General features: G+C 42.0%; 1 protein-coding gene across 3 annotated transcripts in view; it reads left to right on the top strand.

Moving 5' to 3' along the window:
• MYO1E (myosin IE) overlaps positions 1-12,842 on the top strand; it is a 73,858-nt gene that overhangs the window by 12,604 nt on the left and 48,412 nt on the right. Inside the window, exon 1 of one of the 3 annotated variants that reach the window (XM_083871135.1) lies at positions 4,687-4,806. The exons of the other annotated variants lie outside the window; for them this stretch is intronic. Within the exon in view, the coding sequence (XP_083727261.1) occupies positions 4,795-4,806 (12 nt within the window). The 5' untranslated portion in view covers positions 4,687-4,794. Of the gene's footprint in view, positions 1-4,686; positions 4,807-12,842 lie in introns of those variants that run through there. 3 annotated transcript variants of the gene reach the window in all.

Raw genomic sequence — 12,842 nt, forward strand, 5'->3', positions numbered from 1 at the left:
TAGCTAAAATTATGTTCAGGCTGGTAACAGGATACAGTGAACAATGACATTACATTCTGTAGCTAATTGTGTCCTTTTAGGGCTTGTTTTGGAATTTTACTTGACCAATTGAAGCTCATCAGGGGAGAGAAGCCAACCTCATTTAAATGAACCAACCTACTTTTTTTTTTTGCATCACACCTCAATGAGATGCCTAGGCTATTATTTTTTTCTTTGTATTTTTGAAGACTTTGGAATATATTCAAGAACTAAAACTAACTAGTTTTTGGGGTTTTTTAAGGTGGTGTTTTAAGTCAGGGCAGGTCAGGACACTGTATGTATTAGAAGTGGCAGATGGGAGGGTACTTTTCTGTTGTTCTATCCATTTGCTACTGCACTGTGGTAAAACATACAGTTTTGCCCCCTTATTCCTGTTCTGCCTTCCATTCTCTAGAGTGACAGTGTGGGAGAACCTCCTGAAGTACCAAAGCTGTGCAGAGCCTTTGTGATCACTCTGTGGGTGTTGTTTTGTTCTGGTGCCATTTTAATAAGGACAGAGTGGGGAATATATCTGAGGCATGTCCCTGACAGCTGCCATGGACTGTGTTGTGGAGCTCTCCTAGGAGCCTGAATTATCTATAGTGGGAGAGAGGGCTGCAATCCTCTGCTGGTTTTGGCAGATGAAACTACATCGTGCCCTCTGTGAGGGAAATGTGACTTGGGCCACGGTAGGCTGAGGGACAGAACTTTGTTGAACAGGGAAGAGAATAAGGGAAATAAATCTAAGAGGGAATGGTGCAATGGTCTGGGCTGGCAAGATGGTGGGAGCCTAGGCTGGTCCAGGCAAGCTGCTTCCAATTTCCATGTGAAGTTCTGCTCCTTCAGCTCTATCTTAGTAGGGTCTTTCCATCTGTTTATAAGCCTTTAATATTGCTGATGGAATTGGTTCAGTCTGACACCTTCTCTGATTCTAACCTCCTCTAGGAAATGTGTATTTGTCCTCCTACCCACAGATCAGCCATGCGGCCTTGAAATATTTGCCTGACTCTCAGTCTTAGCTCTCACCTTCTACAGTTGCCTTCCTCTTGCCTTCCCTTTTACATCTTTAACTCTCAGCAAGCCTTTGCAGAGGTCTGTTGTCTTCAGCTGCAAATGCCAAAGGACATGCTCCGCTTCATTGCAGACTTTCAGTGTGATTTGGGGGGTTTATCCTTTAAATGTTATCTGTAATGATGTAATGTGATGTCTAAGTTATGCTTTTACTAGTAGTTCTAAACAGGTTTAGGCTTGCTCAGGCAATGGTGTGTGTAAACATTGGATCATTTTTCTGGTCCTTTTTAAAGTGCAGATTTTCCTGGCAGTACATACAACTGGGAAACTTGCAATTAAATATGTTGTATAAAGGCAAAGAAGTTCTGTTTTGTACTTTGCAGTATGGTCATGGAGATGAAAATTCATGTACAGATGTACATTTGTAATTCATGAACATGATTCTGTGAATGTCATGTTGTTACTTAAATGCCTGGATATAAAATGTGTGACTTTAGCAGTAGATTACAAATAATTTTTTATCTTCGTAGTAGTCCTTACAGCTACTGCTGTTGAGTGCTGGACAGTTTTTCAAAGTGCAATAAAAGATACAAAAAAATTGGTACATTAGTACTAAATAGGCAGAACATCCCTGAGGATAGATCTCTAGTAGGAATCTGTGGAATAGCTGGTGTCAGGTATTGCCTGTATCCCACAGACCGCAAGTGTGTGTTAGAAGATACAGGAAAGCCTTTCTGTCATGCAAGCTGTCACCAAAGGATTTTAAAAGGCAGAGCGTTTTTGAACCTGCTGTCAACACTATCTGGAAGCAATACAACTTCTTTACAGCTGGACTCAACTTTTACTTGCAAAATGTTCCATGGCACCTTTTTTCACCACGAATAACCAAAACCTCTGACAGTTTATTTGCAAGGTTTTGTCCATTTTGATAGCTAGTTTTGCTAAACTGGCAATTACTGACTCATCCATGACTAAATTACTACTGTTGTTCTCTAGAAATCTGGGCTTTACCTGATGCTCTCCCATACAAGTGCTATGTAAATGAGCTCTTGCTAAACATTGAGATATGACAGGAGCAAATTGCAAAGCAAGATAGCTGCAGGCTGCCTCTTATTCCTCTTACTATGTTTCAGCAGGAAAAAAATGATTCTGGCAGTCAGACATTGCCAAAGGAGTTTGCAGAAGCACATCTGCATATCTAATAGTCTGATTCTTTAGTCTACAGATTTTAAGAGATGCTTTCCTTAACTGGATGAGACATGCTTAGCTGTATAACATAGTTGTTCAAATTAATGTTTTGTAAGGGAAAGAAGGAGGCACAGGCAGATGGCTGGGATGGTTGAAGATGATCACACACATGCCCAATGTGTGATGTATTTTTTCACTGTATGATACATAGAACTGTGCGTGTTTTGTAGAAAACAAACTTTTCTCACTTATGCTCGAGTTTATTTGAAGTATGGTAATTACTCTGGATGTATGTACAGACTGGAGAGTGAAAGGCTGGAGAACAGCACCATGGAAAAAGGGACCCGGGGTCCTGCCTGGTGGCAATTTGAACATGAGGGCAGCCACAAGGACCAGGTGTGTCCTGGGGGCATCAGGTGCCAGCCAAGCAAGGGTGGGATTGTCCTGCTCTGCTCTGCTTTGGGGCAGCCTCACCTCCAGTGCTGGTGGCAGTTTTGGGCACCACAATATGGAGCTGTTGGGGTGTCCAAAGCACAGCATGAGGATGGTGAGGGGAAGCCGTGAGAGGAGCAGCTGGGGGCACTTGGTCTGTTCAAGCTGGAGGACACCAAGGGGGCACCTCATTGCAGGTACAGCCTCCTCGTGATGGGTAGAGGAGGGACAGACACTGATCTCTGCTCTTTTCACCAGTGACAGGGCCCGAGGGAATGGCCTGATGTTGGGTCAGGGTGGTCTAGTTTGGACCTTAAGGAAACGTTCTTCACCCAGAGGGTGGTTGGGCAGTGGAACAGCCTCCCCAGGGCAGTAATCACAGCACCAGCCTGACAAAGTTCTAGGAGAGTTTGGTCAACACTCTCAGGCATGTGGTGGGACTCTTGAGGATGTCCTATACATGGAGTTGGACTTTGTGGATCCCTTCTAAGTCAGGATATTTTATGAATCTATGGCTTTAGGAGAGGTTTTGAGAATGGGAATGAAATTTCCAAACCTGTGTTGCTAAATTACCAATCTCAGAGCTTCAAATCTCACCTGATTTAGTGAAAGGGCTAAAGCATTCTGTGTCTTGTGCCTTTACTCCCTTTTTCAGCTTGTGCTTTAAGTCCTGCAGGGCACAGTGACCTCAGTGGCCCCACTTCACAACAGTGGTGCTGCACTGGCAGGATTGAAGCTGCAGGAGATGATGTGGCTGTGAACTGGGAGCTTTTGCCTAACTTCACTCCTGGTCTGCAACTGCCTCTGAATGCTTCACTAATGTGACTAAATGTGAGAAATGCAATCCAAAACCAAACAGTCTTCCAGCGAGTTAAACTGGAATGAAATTAATAAATATCTGAAATATTAGAATAAGAACTTACAGTACTGCATAGAAAAACTTAATAGGAAACTGGGAAGTGGGATTATTCATCTACCTATGGAAAGACCAAACTAGATGAGGCATTCCAGTGCCCATAGGCTTTGGGTTACGTTTCTGCATTTAAATGCAACAGGACTTACAGTAGGGGTTATTTTGTGCTGCTTGTAAACAATTTACAAATTTTATTAAATAACAGTTCCTGCTGCTGTGTTTTTATTTTGAAAAAATGTAAAGAGTAAACCCCGAGGTTTTCCTTAACATAGGTGATTCTGATAGCTTTCATTGAATGGGTTATTAATGAGGAATGAGTTTGAAATACTAAAAATTGTGCTCTCAATGGCCACATAGCAAAGACTTGCAAATTAGTTTAGCTGCTGGCAGCCTTCAAACCTTGCTTGTTAAAAAAAACAACTGTGTAAGGAGTTCCTCTGGTCTTGTTGGATTTGGACTTACTGGACTTAGTTTTGTTGATACTCTTTTGTCTGTGTTTGTGTAAAGTTATCTTGGAAGATATTTGAAGATCCAGCTCTATAAGGAGTGGAACAAATTGTCCATTTCAGTGGGACAGATTAGGTGGAATCTGTAACATTTCAGTTAGTCATCTGAAATGTGCAGACAAGGAGGGAAACATAAGATGGGTGGACTGTGTCCTTTTTTTTGAAAAATTTTCTTTTTAAAAAAGGACACTATCCTTAAAAACAGGCTGCCTCAAAATTGTCTTTCCGTGCAGTCTTGCAACTGATAGTTGGCCTAAAAACTTTTTGCAGAAGCCAACTGTTTTCTTCTCAACAAAACCTTACTAGGCATAAATAAAATTGGCAAGTTATTACAGATACCTGGATATTTCATGATTCTTTGTTCTTTTTGGATTGTATGTTCATAATTAGAAGAATTTTGCTTTTGAAAGCCTCAATAAGTTTCAGCATTTTAGGTGTTGAATAATTCATGATGAACTTTGTTTACACACTGTTTATGTCCCAGAGAACCTCAAGCAATTTATTTAAAAAAGACTTTACCACATTCCTTTATTCAGAATTATCCTCTGGTTAATTACATTTGGCAAGCTCTGAGCTGTGTTTATGTAAGGACTGGTACTCTGCCGAGCCTCAGTGAGGGATGCCTGAATCCCAGTCAGGACTGGGAGCTGCCTGTTACGGATGGTGCTCGGGAAGCCCTGAATTCCCGGTGCTGCAGAAGCCAAAGGCCAGCTGAGACAGGAATGAATGTGCTCACAGGTAAAAGGGACAGACCCGGGCAGCTGGGCAGTAGCAGAATAAGAGATTGATCTTGGGCAACTTGAAAATGGAACAAAACTCTTGGTCCTTTCCAGCAACTACAGTAAAAGCCCTGAAAATGTGTCTGCAGGTTTAGGGTTATCCAAATGGTAAGACAGCATGTTCAGCCCTTAGTCAGCACTGGGGAAGCCTGTAGAAAGTGTCAGTGTTTTTTAAGAAGTTGGTTTTGGTATTGCTTCTGGAATGCTCCCAACTTTTCTTGCTTTCCTCTGATTCTCATTCTAACTTAGGGGTGCCTCAGTGTTTCTAGGTCAGGTGTGAGGAAGGCAAAGGAACTAGTGTGGAAGGAAACTGAATTGGAGTGATTTGTCAGAGCTAATTAGAATTCTGCCCAGAGTTGTTATAAACAAGGCAGAGTTGAACTGCGGTGGGCACCTGTTCATGGAGGATGTGTGTGCACCTTGTGCCTCGCTCACAGCCACGGTGCTCAGCCAGGACACCCTGACCTGCTACAGCCTAAAGGCACAGCTAGAGGTACTGCATTTGGGTTGCTCTTTTAGCACACCACTTAAAATTGTATTTGTTAGGCAAGATGGAGTTAAAGGTAGCATTTATACAGTGGTTGAAAGATTTTAAGCTGCTCCCGTGGTCCTGATGGGGTCCTAAGGAGTATGTTGTATATCAAGCTGTCAGGTAAGCTTAGGAAAAAGCTACTTGAGCGCAAGTTCTTCATAAGCCAGAACTTTCTTTTTAAAGAAACAAAAATCTTGCATGTGACATGGAATGTAGAAAAAGGTAAAGCTGCTTTATGGGTCTCGCCAGTGTAATGAATTGCAGCAGCCAAAAGTTAAAGGATTTTGATAGTCTGAGCATCTGTTCATGTCCAGGTTGTTTGGGGTGGAGGGAAGGAGACACCTATTCACTGAACAATTGTCTTGTCTGAATCAGAATATTATGCTTAGATGAAAAAGTAATTCAGCTGGTTTTAGTTTATATTTTAATTCATATTATTTCAGGTTGTGTGGGTTTGAGTCAGAGGTCTGAAACTGAATGAGTTTAGAAGTTGAAAGCAAGGTACATCATAGGCATTTCAGTTTAGTGTGGGTTTGTGTCCAAGTGCTGCAAGCCACAGTCTTCAGCCACAGTTCAGCATCTGAGACTTCAATTGTTTTTCTCAATTACTCCAATTTTGAAACCTTGTGATTTAGCTTGAATTTCACCTGTTCTGGGTTTTCATTATGAAGTTTAGCATTTTGCTGAAGACATAGAAACGGGAAATTAAAGGGAAAAGAAAATGCAGCGTCACACTGCACCACTACAGAGGTTCTCTGAACTAAAACTAGAGTATTCACTGCAGTGGTCTGGAGCAGTTTTTCCTCAAAGCTGACACTTGGCTTTTTACTTGGTTTCCCCTCCAACAGAAATCATTGGAATCTTCTGCATATTTATGATGCTGATGCTGAAGTGGAAGGTTTAAAAGACATTTAAATTTTGTCTTTTGCATAATAGTGCCAAGTCAGTGATAAAGTTACAGGTTTTGTGAAACAGCTTCTTTGGCTGGCATCTGTGGTCAGAGCATAATTATGCCAATACAACATCTATGAGACTGAATCTAATGCATGTCCTGATAGCATCAGTTTCTCCTAGCAAATGGAGGAAGAAATTTGAAAGTAACTGTAATAAAAGCAAGTGAAGTAAACTGACATATTGATTAAATGACAATAAACCAGTTATTCAATACAACTGGAGTGTTACCTGCTGATTTTTTAATGTATTTCTTCTCCAGGCTGCCCTGGACTAAATACTCAAAGCTGCTTTATAAAATTAGTGAAATGATAAATATTAGCTTTATGAATAATATGCATATGGAAGATAATCTGGTTATGAGAATCTGTTGTGGGCATTGGACACTAAATGGGATGTGCTTGCCTTGGCATAATGTAATTATTGGTTAAAGTAAAAACAAAGCCCTGGGAAAGAATGAATGATGCTGTGCATGAGGTTTGCCTCCTGATAGAGGTGAATGTTCAGCTGAGAAAGTGGATTAGTGTCTGCTTGAGTCTTTGGCACAGTGTGTGAGATTTGTTGGTCTGATGTTTACTGCTTCTCCCAAGATTTTTGCCTCCTGTTGGCTTTTGATTAACTTTTTGGGAGTTGAAGTGAACTTGTAAGTTTGGTCCACTGGCAAGATGTGTAACTTATTCCTGGGGTGGAATGCTCAAACGAATTAGTGTTTGTATTTATGTAATAATTAACCAAGGAAACCTTTGTATCGGAATACACTGAAATAAATATTAAGGTCGGATTCTTTTAAAGTTAAATTAAAGGTTTAGTCAACATATCAAATAGCCTTATTTCCCACAGTGTCTGAAGTAAGATCTGATTTTTGCATGAGTATCAAAACATGACAGCTCATAAAAAGGACTCGTGTTGAGCCACATGTGTGTTACCACCCAGGTGCGGGCTCTGCTGTAGGTGAGTGAGCACCACTCCCTGAGCCTTTCCCTGCTGCTCCCAGTTAATGCTGCCAGAGGTAAACAGGAAGCTGCTGCAGTCCTGGAGCTTTTACTCCCTTTACTCAGCACTCTGTGAAATTAAAATAAACATAGAAAGCAATTTTTTTATCAGAACCTCCCCCAGAGTGGAGTTCCTCCTGACCCCCCAAAGACACTCCTCTAGCCACTGTCCCGTGAGAGGAGTTGGCAGCTCCAGTGCCATGGGGATATTGGTGTGTGGGGAGCACCCCTGAGTGAGCAGGGAAACCTTTCAGCTGGTCCTGCACGTCCCTCCTGCCCCTGGGCTGCATTCCCGGAGCTCTCCTTGTTCAGGGAGCCCCCCCAGCACAGGGACCTGTTCGGAAACACTGCCCTGAGCCCCACGGCTGAGCACAGCCCGAGAACACGTACCCAGCTCTCACCAGACATGAAAGCAGACGTTCTTGAAGCCAGCTACTGGGGAAAATCCTGTGTAAACCTAACAGTATGCATTGCAATTCTGCAAGCGGGTCTGCAGCTGATAAGCTCTTTATCACAGGCCCCACCCTGGGACACAGAGCGGTGATTGTCTTGTCCTGCCCCGTGTTCCCCGTTGAAACTATGCATACGGGAGGGAAGATCAAAGCAAATACCTCAAAAATAGGTGAACTTGAAACCGATGACCACACTACTGCCCAGGTTAAGAAAAGCAGTTGACTGAATGCCTTATTTGTGGTATCAGAACAGTTAAATGTTACAACTCTGCATTGCACTAATAAAGTTTGGTGTTGTCAGCACAAAGGTGATTTTTGGTACATGCTGTTGAAAAAACAGTCTTGGCCACCGTTTTCTGCTGTGTTGCAGCTTTTGCAGTTTCATCATGCCTGTTGCAATAGAGTGTTTTTCTTTAGCCTGAACTGCCGCAGGCATGTGACTACATGACAGTCTCCACTTAGAAAAAAAATATCTGTATTCCCTCTGCTTTGTCAAAAAGTTCAGAAAATGGCTTTTTTTTAAAAGGAAAAGAAATAATAATAGTTAAAAAAAAAAAAACAAAAGAGACTCGGCAGTACTTTTTCCAAATAATTTTAAATTTAGTTGTTATTCAGGGATGATTTGGCTAATGCTTATTTTAGGAATTAGTCTTTCAATTTTTGTGGAATTGCTGCATACTGTTACTCAACTAAATCAAACTGTTGGCATAAAAACATCTTGTTTGATTTTCTTGGTTAAAAGCAATATTAAAATAAGGTCTGTAGTCTGCCCAGTGTGTTGTATTCTTACAATCCATTAGTAATGGGTGTGGACAAGTATACCCAACAAAATATAGATGTTCAATAATTTTATTGAGAAGTTAACTAAAAATACAACTGAGTCTGAGTTTTTCTTTTGGCGTTATGGTATCTTTCTGCTTATAGTTAAGCACTGAATTGATTATGTAAACGTTTGTTATTGGGAATGAGACTTCTCAGTCGTTTGAAGGTGCTGGTGACATCAGTGGAAATGGATTTGGTAGATGCAGAGGGTGTAAATGATGTAGCTGGTATTGTTCAGCTGCAGTGAAGTGCTGTCTAAATGGTGGTTTAACAGAAGCTCTTTTATTCCCTGGAAATCCTACAAATTCTGCAGTGATTTTTCCACCTTTTAATACTCGCAAAATGTATTTATCCTTTCATCCTTCAGTGTTGTCTTGTTGAGTTATCAATTTAAATGCTAAGTAATTCAGAAATACTGCAATGCTCTTAATTTGTATTCTGCATAGATAAAAAAAAATAAGCAAAACCTGTACCTAAAGAATAAGGCTAAACCAATTATTTTTCTTTTTGGAATATTGCCTTGCCCTACTCTGTTTTCTGGTGGGAGAGCGCTGTGGCACAGGGAAGGGATACAGGAGAGTCTGGGCTGAGCAGGCATTAGGGTGCTGTTGCTGATACTGGTGAGCTGCGGCACGGACGGTCCTCAGCCTGGAACAGCCATCCCAGAACTGTCCCTGGAGACTCCGGGAGTGCCCAGGCGTTTCCCAGCCAAACCCTCTGGCACAGGGTTGGCAGCCCGGGGGATGCTGCCGGGGGCAGACTTTGGCCTTAAACTCTCGGGGTAATGTCCCGCAGTATCGGCCTGATGAGGAAACAAATGACTTCAGTTACCGTTAACAAAAGGGTCAGGAGAAAGGGAGCAGGAACGGCTGCAGCCCTGCAAAGAGCGCGGTGACTGAACAGAAAGGAATTCACTGCGGTGATTGTGGCCTGAGATTCCGAAAGCTGCGAGATGGGGCAGGGGAGTGAGTGTTGACATCAGCTAGAACCGGGCCTGGCTGGGATGGTATTTTTGTAATGTGCCAGGGCTTTTACTTGCTCCGAAATTTTCCACTGGCACTGGCACAGAGCAGGAGCCCCAGCATCCATCCACATGCTCCCTGCTCCGGGCGTGCTGCGGGGCTGGTCCCACGCGTGGAGCCTCTGAGTCACACTGCTCTGAGATTCCTCCCTCTGGAGAGCACATGGGCAACTCCCAGTGCACTTCAGTTTATTACTTAGTTTCAGGATGATCCAGGAAAAATATTTTCAGTCGTCTGCTATAGCAGAGGCAGTGTCATGTTGTCTGACTCTTCTGGTGGAGTTTTCAAATGACATTTTTCAATTAAAGACCATAATAATACTATGTATAAGGCACATGATTGCTTACACCCCTTTGAAACCTGTCTTTAATGAAGAAGAGTGGCACACACAAAATCTTTATAACACGTTAAGGATTGTCAGAGCCAAAATGAAAATGTTTGTTGTAATTTATCTCTTACATTTCTTAAATTGCGTGATAGGTATATACAGATGTAAAGTGCATATACAGTTCACAGATGAAGGGTTAGTGTGTATGAATGCTGCTCGGTGCACTGATTGCAGTATAGGGGGGATGGTGCTGTACATGCACACACATACATGGACTAAAAGTTGCTATCACAAGGCATCCAAGGCCTACAGTGATCCACCAGTCCCAGGAAATCGTGCTGCTCGTGCCACAAGGAACAAGTCAGGCTTAGAACACCTCTGGAGACTGTTCAATAAGTTAAATAAGACAATAAATGTCTAAGAGCAAGTCAGCCATATTAAGTTGTTAACATTATTGCATTTCCTTAGGAAAATTACTTCTTGGAACATCAGGACAAAGCCACCCGACGAGCTGTGGGATAAGGAAATAGGAGTTCACAATTCATTAACTGCTTCCCAGTATCTGCCTGCAGTCTCTGCAAATTGTTTCAAAATTATGGGCACCTTTGCACGATCTGCTTTTGAGCTCATTCCTGTCCTTATTTCAGTCTGTTGTGTAGCTGTGCCTTATTAAAAATAATCTTTCAAAACTTTCACTGAAAGTTAATACTAATGTAACAGATAAGCCTTGTGGTCAAATACTGAAGCAACTTCTATTTTGGCAATCTATTACTTATTTTAGAAGAATGCCAATGTCGTTAATGGCTCCTGAAGATGAGTACGATTTGTAAATCCTGTAGACTCCCATCCGTGTTCTCATAACTCCTGTTGTGTTGGAGCAGGCATTTGCTGTCCAGGTGAGCAGGCTCTGGTTGCAGTCTCGTCCCCTCCTCCCGGCCCTGGCTGCAGGGGGGTAGAGCCCGGCTGCTCCCTGGCTGCAGGGACGATGGTGGGGAGCTGCCCTGGGGCCGGGCCCTGCCGGGGCAGCAGCACCTGCACAGGAGCTGATGGGAGCAGCAATTGGAGCACTGGGCTCTCCCACAGCCTGCGGCCAGCTCCGGGTCAGTCCTGCAGGTCGTGTTGGGCTCAATCTACCCATCTCAGAGCAAACAGTGAGAACTCATGACTTTACTCCCCAGATTTTTTTTTTCTCAGTATTATATTTCTTTAGCTTTTTTTTTCTTTTCTTTCTTTTTAATATTAACCTAGTAGTAGTTTCCATTCCTTAATACATTTTTGCTATTTTTAGGTCTCTGTTTAAGATGCCTATCTTGCTGCTTAGATGCTCAGTATTTTTGCTTTGCTATTTCCTCAAATCTTTAAGCACTGCTTTTTGTCTCCCTTAATATTTTCTTCATGTCAAATTCAAATAAATGGCCTTTTATCTTTGTCCATCTTGCTGCTTCTGCTGTCTTCCTTTAATTTCCTTTCAGAAATATGGTCACATCATTGCAGCCAATAAGTATTTTTTCTAACATAAGATATACAAGAGCTATTTTGGAGCACATTTGTTCCCTATAGCTTCTCTGTTTTGATTATCGCAGTCAAGGACCAGAATCACATTAAGTATTTTTGCAATATTTTCTGGGAAAAGCAGACCCTTTCATTTTTTAGAAATATGTGAAAGATGCCTCTAAATGGATTAGAAAACTTTGCTAATTTTGACAGATGATATCATTGCAGAAAACCGTGGGTTTATTTTCTTGTTAGCTGGAAAAACTGATACAAATTATGTATGTATGGGACTGGTGATAGGCCTCTTTTGGCAGAAGAATTGATGTCAAGTCTAAAGTAAATGGCGTGCAGCTTTGTCAGTTTTGTGGCATCTTTGGCTAATGTGTGCATGTGTCTCATTTACTATTGTATTCATAATACTGAGCTGAGGAGATGAGTACATGGTCCAGAACTACAAGGATTTTGTGCAGTAGTACTGTGTCAGTTGAAAAGGGGAAGAAAAGGTCCTGCTTGTGATCATTTGACACTCCTACTCCCTTGTGGAGGCTGAGAATCCTTTCTGCACTGTGATGGGACATTGATGTTTGCCACCGAAAAAAGCTGTCAGAGATTCAGAGTGGCAGTTTTCCCTTTTGTGGAAATGAAGAATGATTATTGATGGTGTGTAGGTGGTTGTAGTTTAGTGAGAGTTCTGATGGACAAAGAGTATCAAGGTTCTCAGGCACTGAGTATACAGTCTCTTCTGATCACTTGTTTTCAGTGTTTTATTTTCAGATGTTCTATTTTTAAACACTTTGAAATACAAAAATATTTGCTTTTTTGTCCAGTTAAAAGAAAACCCATGTTGTGACACAGCATGACTCTATCTTTTTATAGCTACATCAAATATGTGTTGCTTAGGATAAAGTAAGAATATACAAACAATAATAAAAGCAAAAGTAAGAAAACAGCAGTTGCTACTGTAACACAAGGTGGAGGGCAGCAAAAAAGAAATTCTGTAAATGTCTTATCTTTATTTATTCATTCCATACAAAACAACGATCTGTTTTAACATATTGTACTGCCAGTACCAAAAGTGGTGCGGGAAGCATAGACAGTATTTAATACATAGAATATATTTTGCATCTCCCTTCTCGGTACTAATGTAGCAGTTGTGTTAATCTGTTAATGAGTGGGTGTTGAGGGACAGCGCAGAGCGAGAGCGGGAGGATTTTGCAGGTTGGGATGCTGGGGGTGCCGGGGGGGCCTGCCCCGGGCCAGCCCTGCCCTGCCCCGCCGGCTGCGGGCCCGGCTCACCGGGTCAGCCTGTGACTCGTAAATGTTATTCTTGTCAGTGCACAGCAGATCTGATTTTGAGCCTAAACCAGCAACCGAATGAATTATAACATCTGACAGCAGTGTG

The sequence above is a fragment of the Zosterops lateralis genome, assembly GCF_965231275.1.
Source record: "Zosterops lateralis genome assembly, chromosome: 13".
Taxonomy (NCBI): Eukaryota; Metazoa; Chordata; class Aves; order Passeriformes; family Zosteropidae; genus Zosterops; species Zosterops lateralis.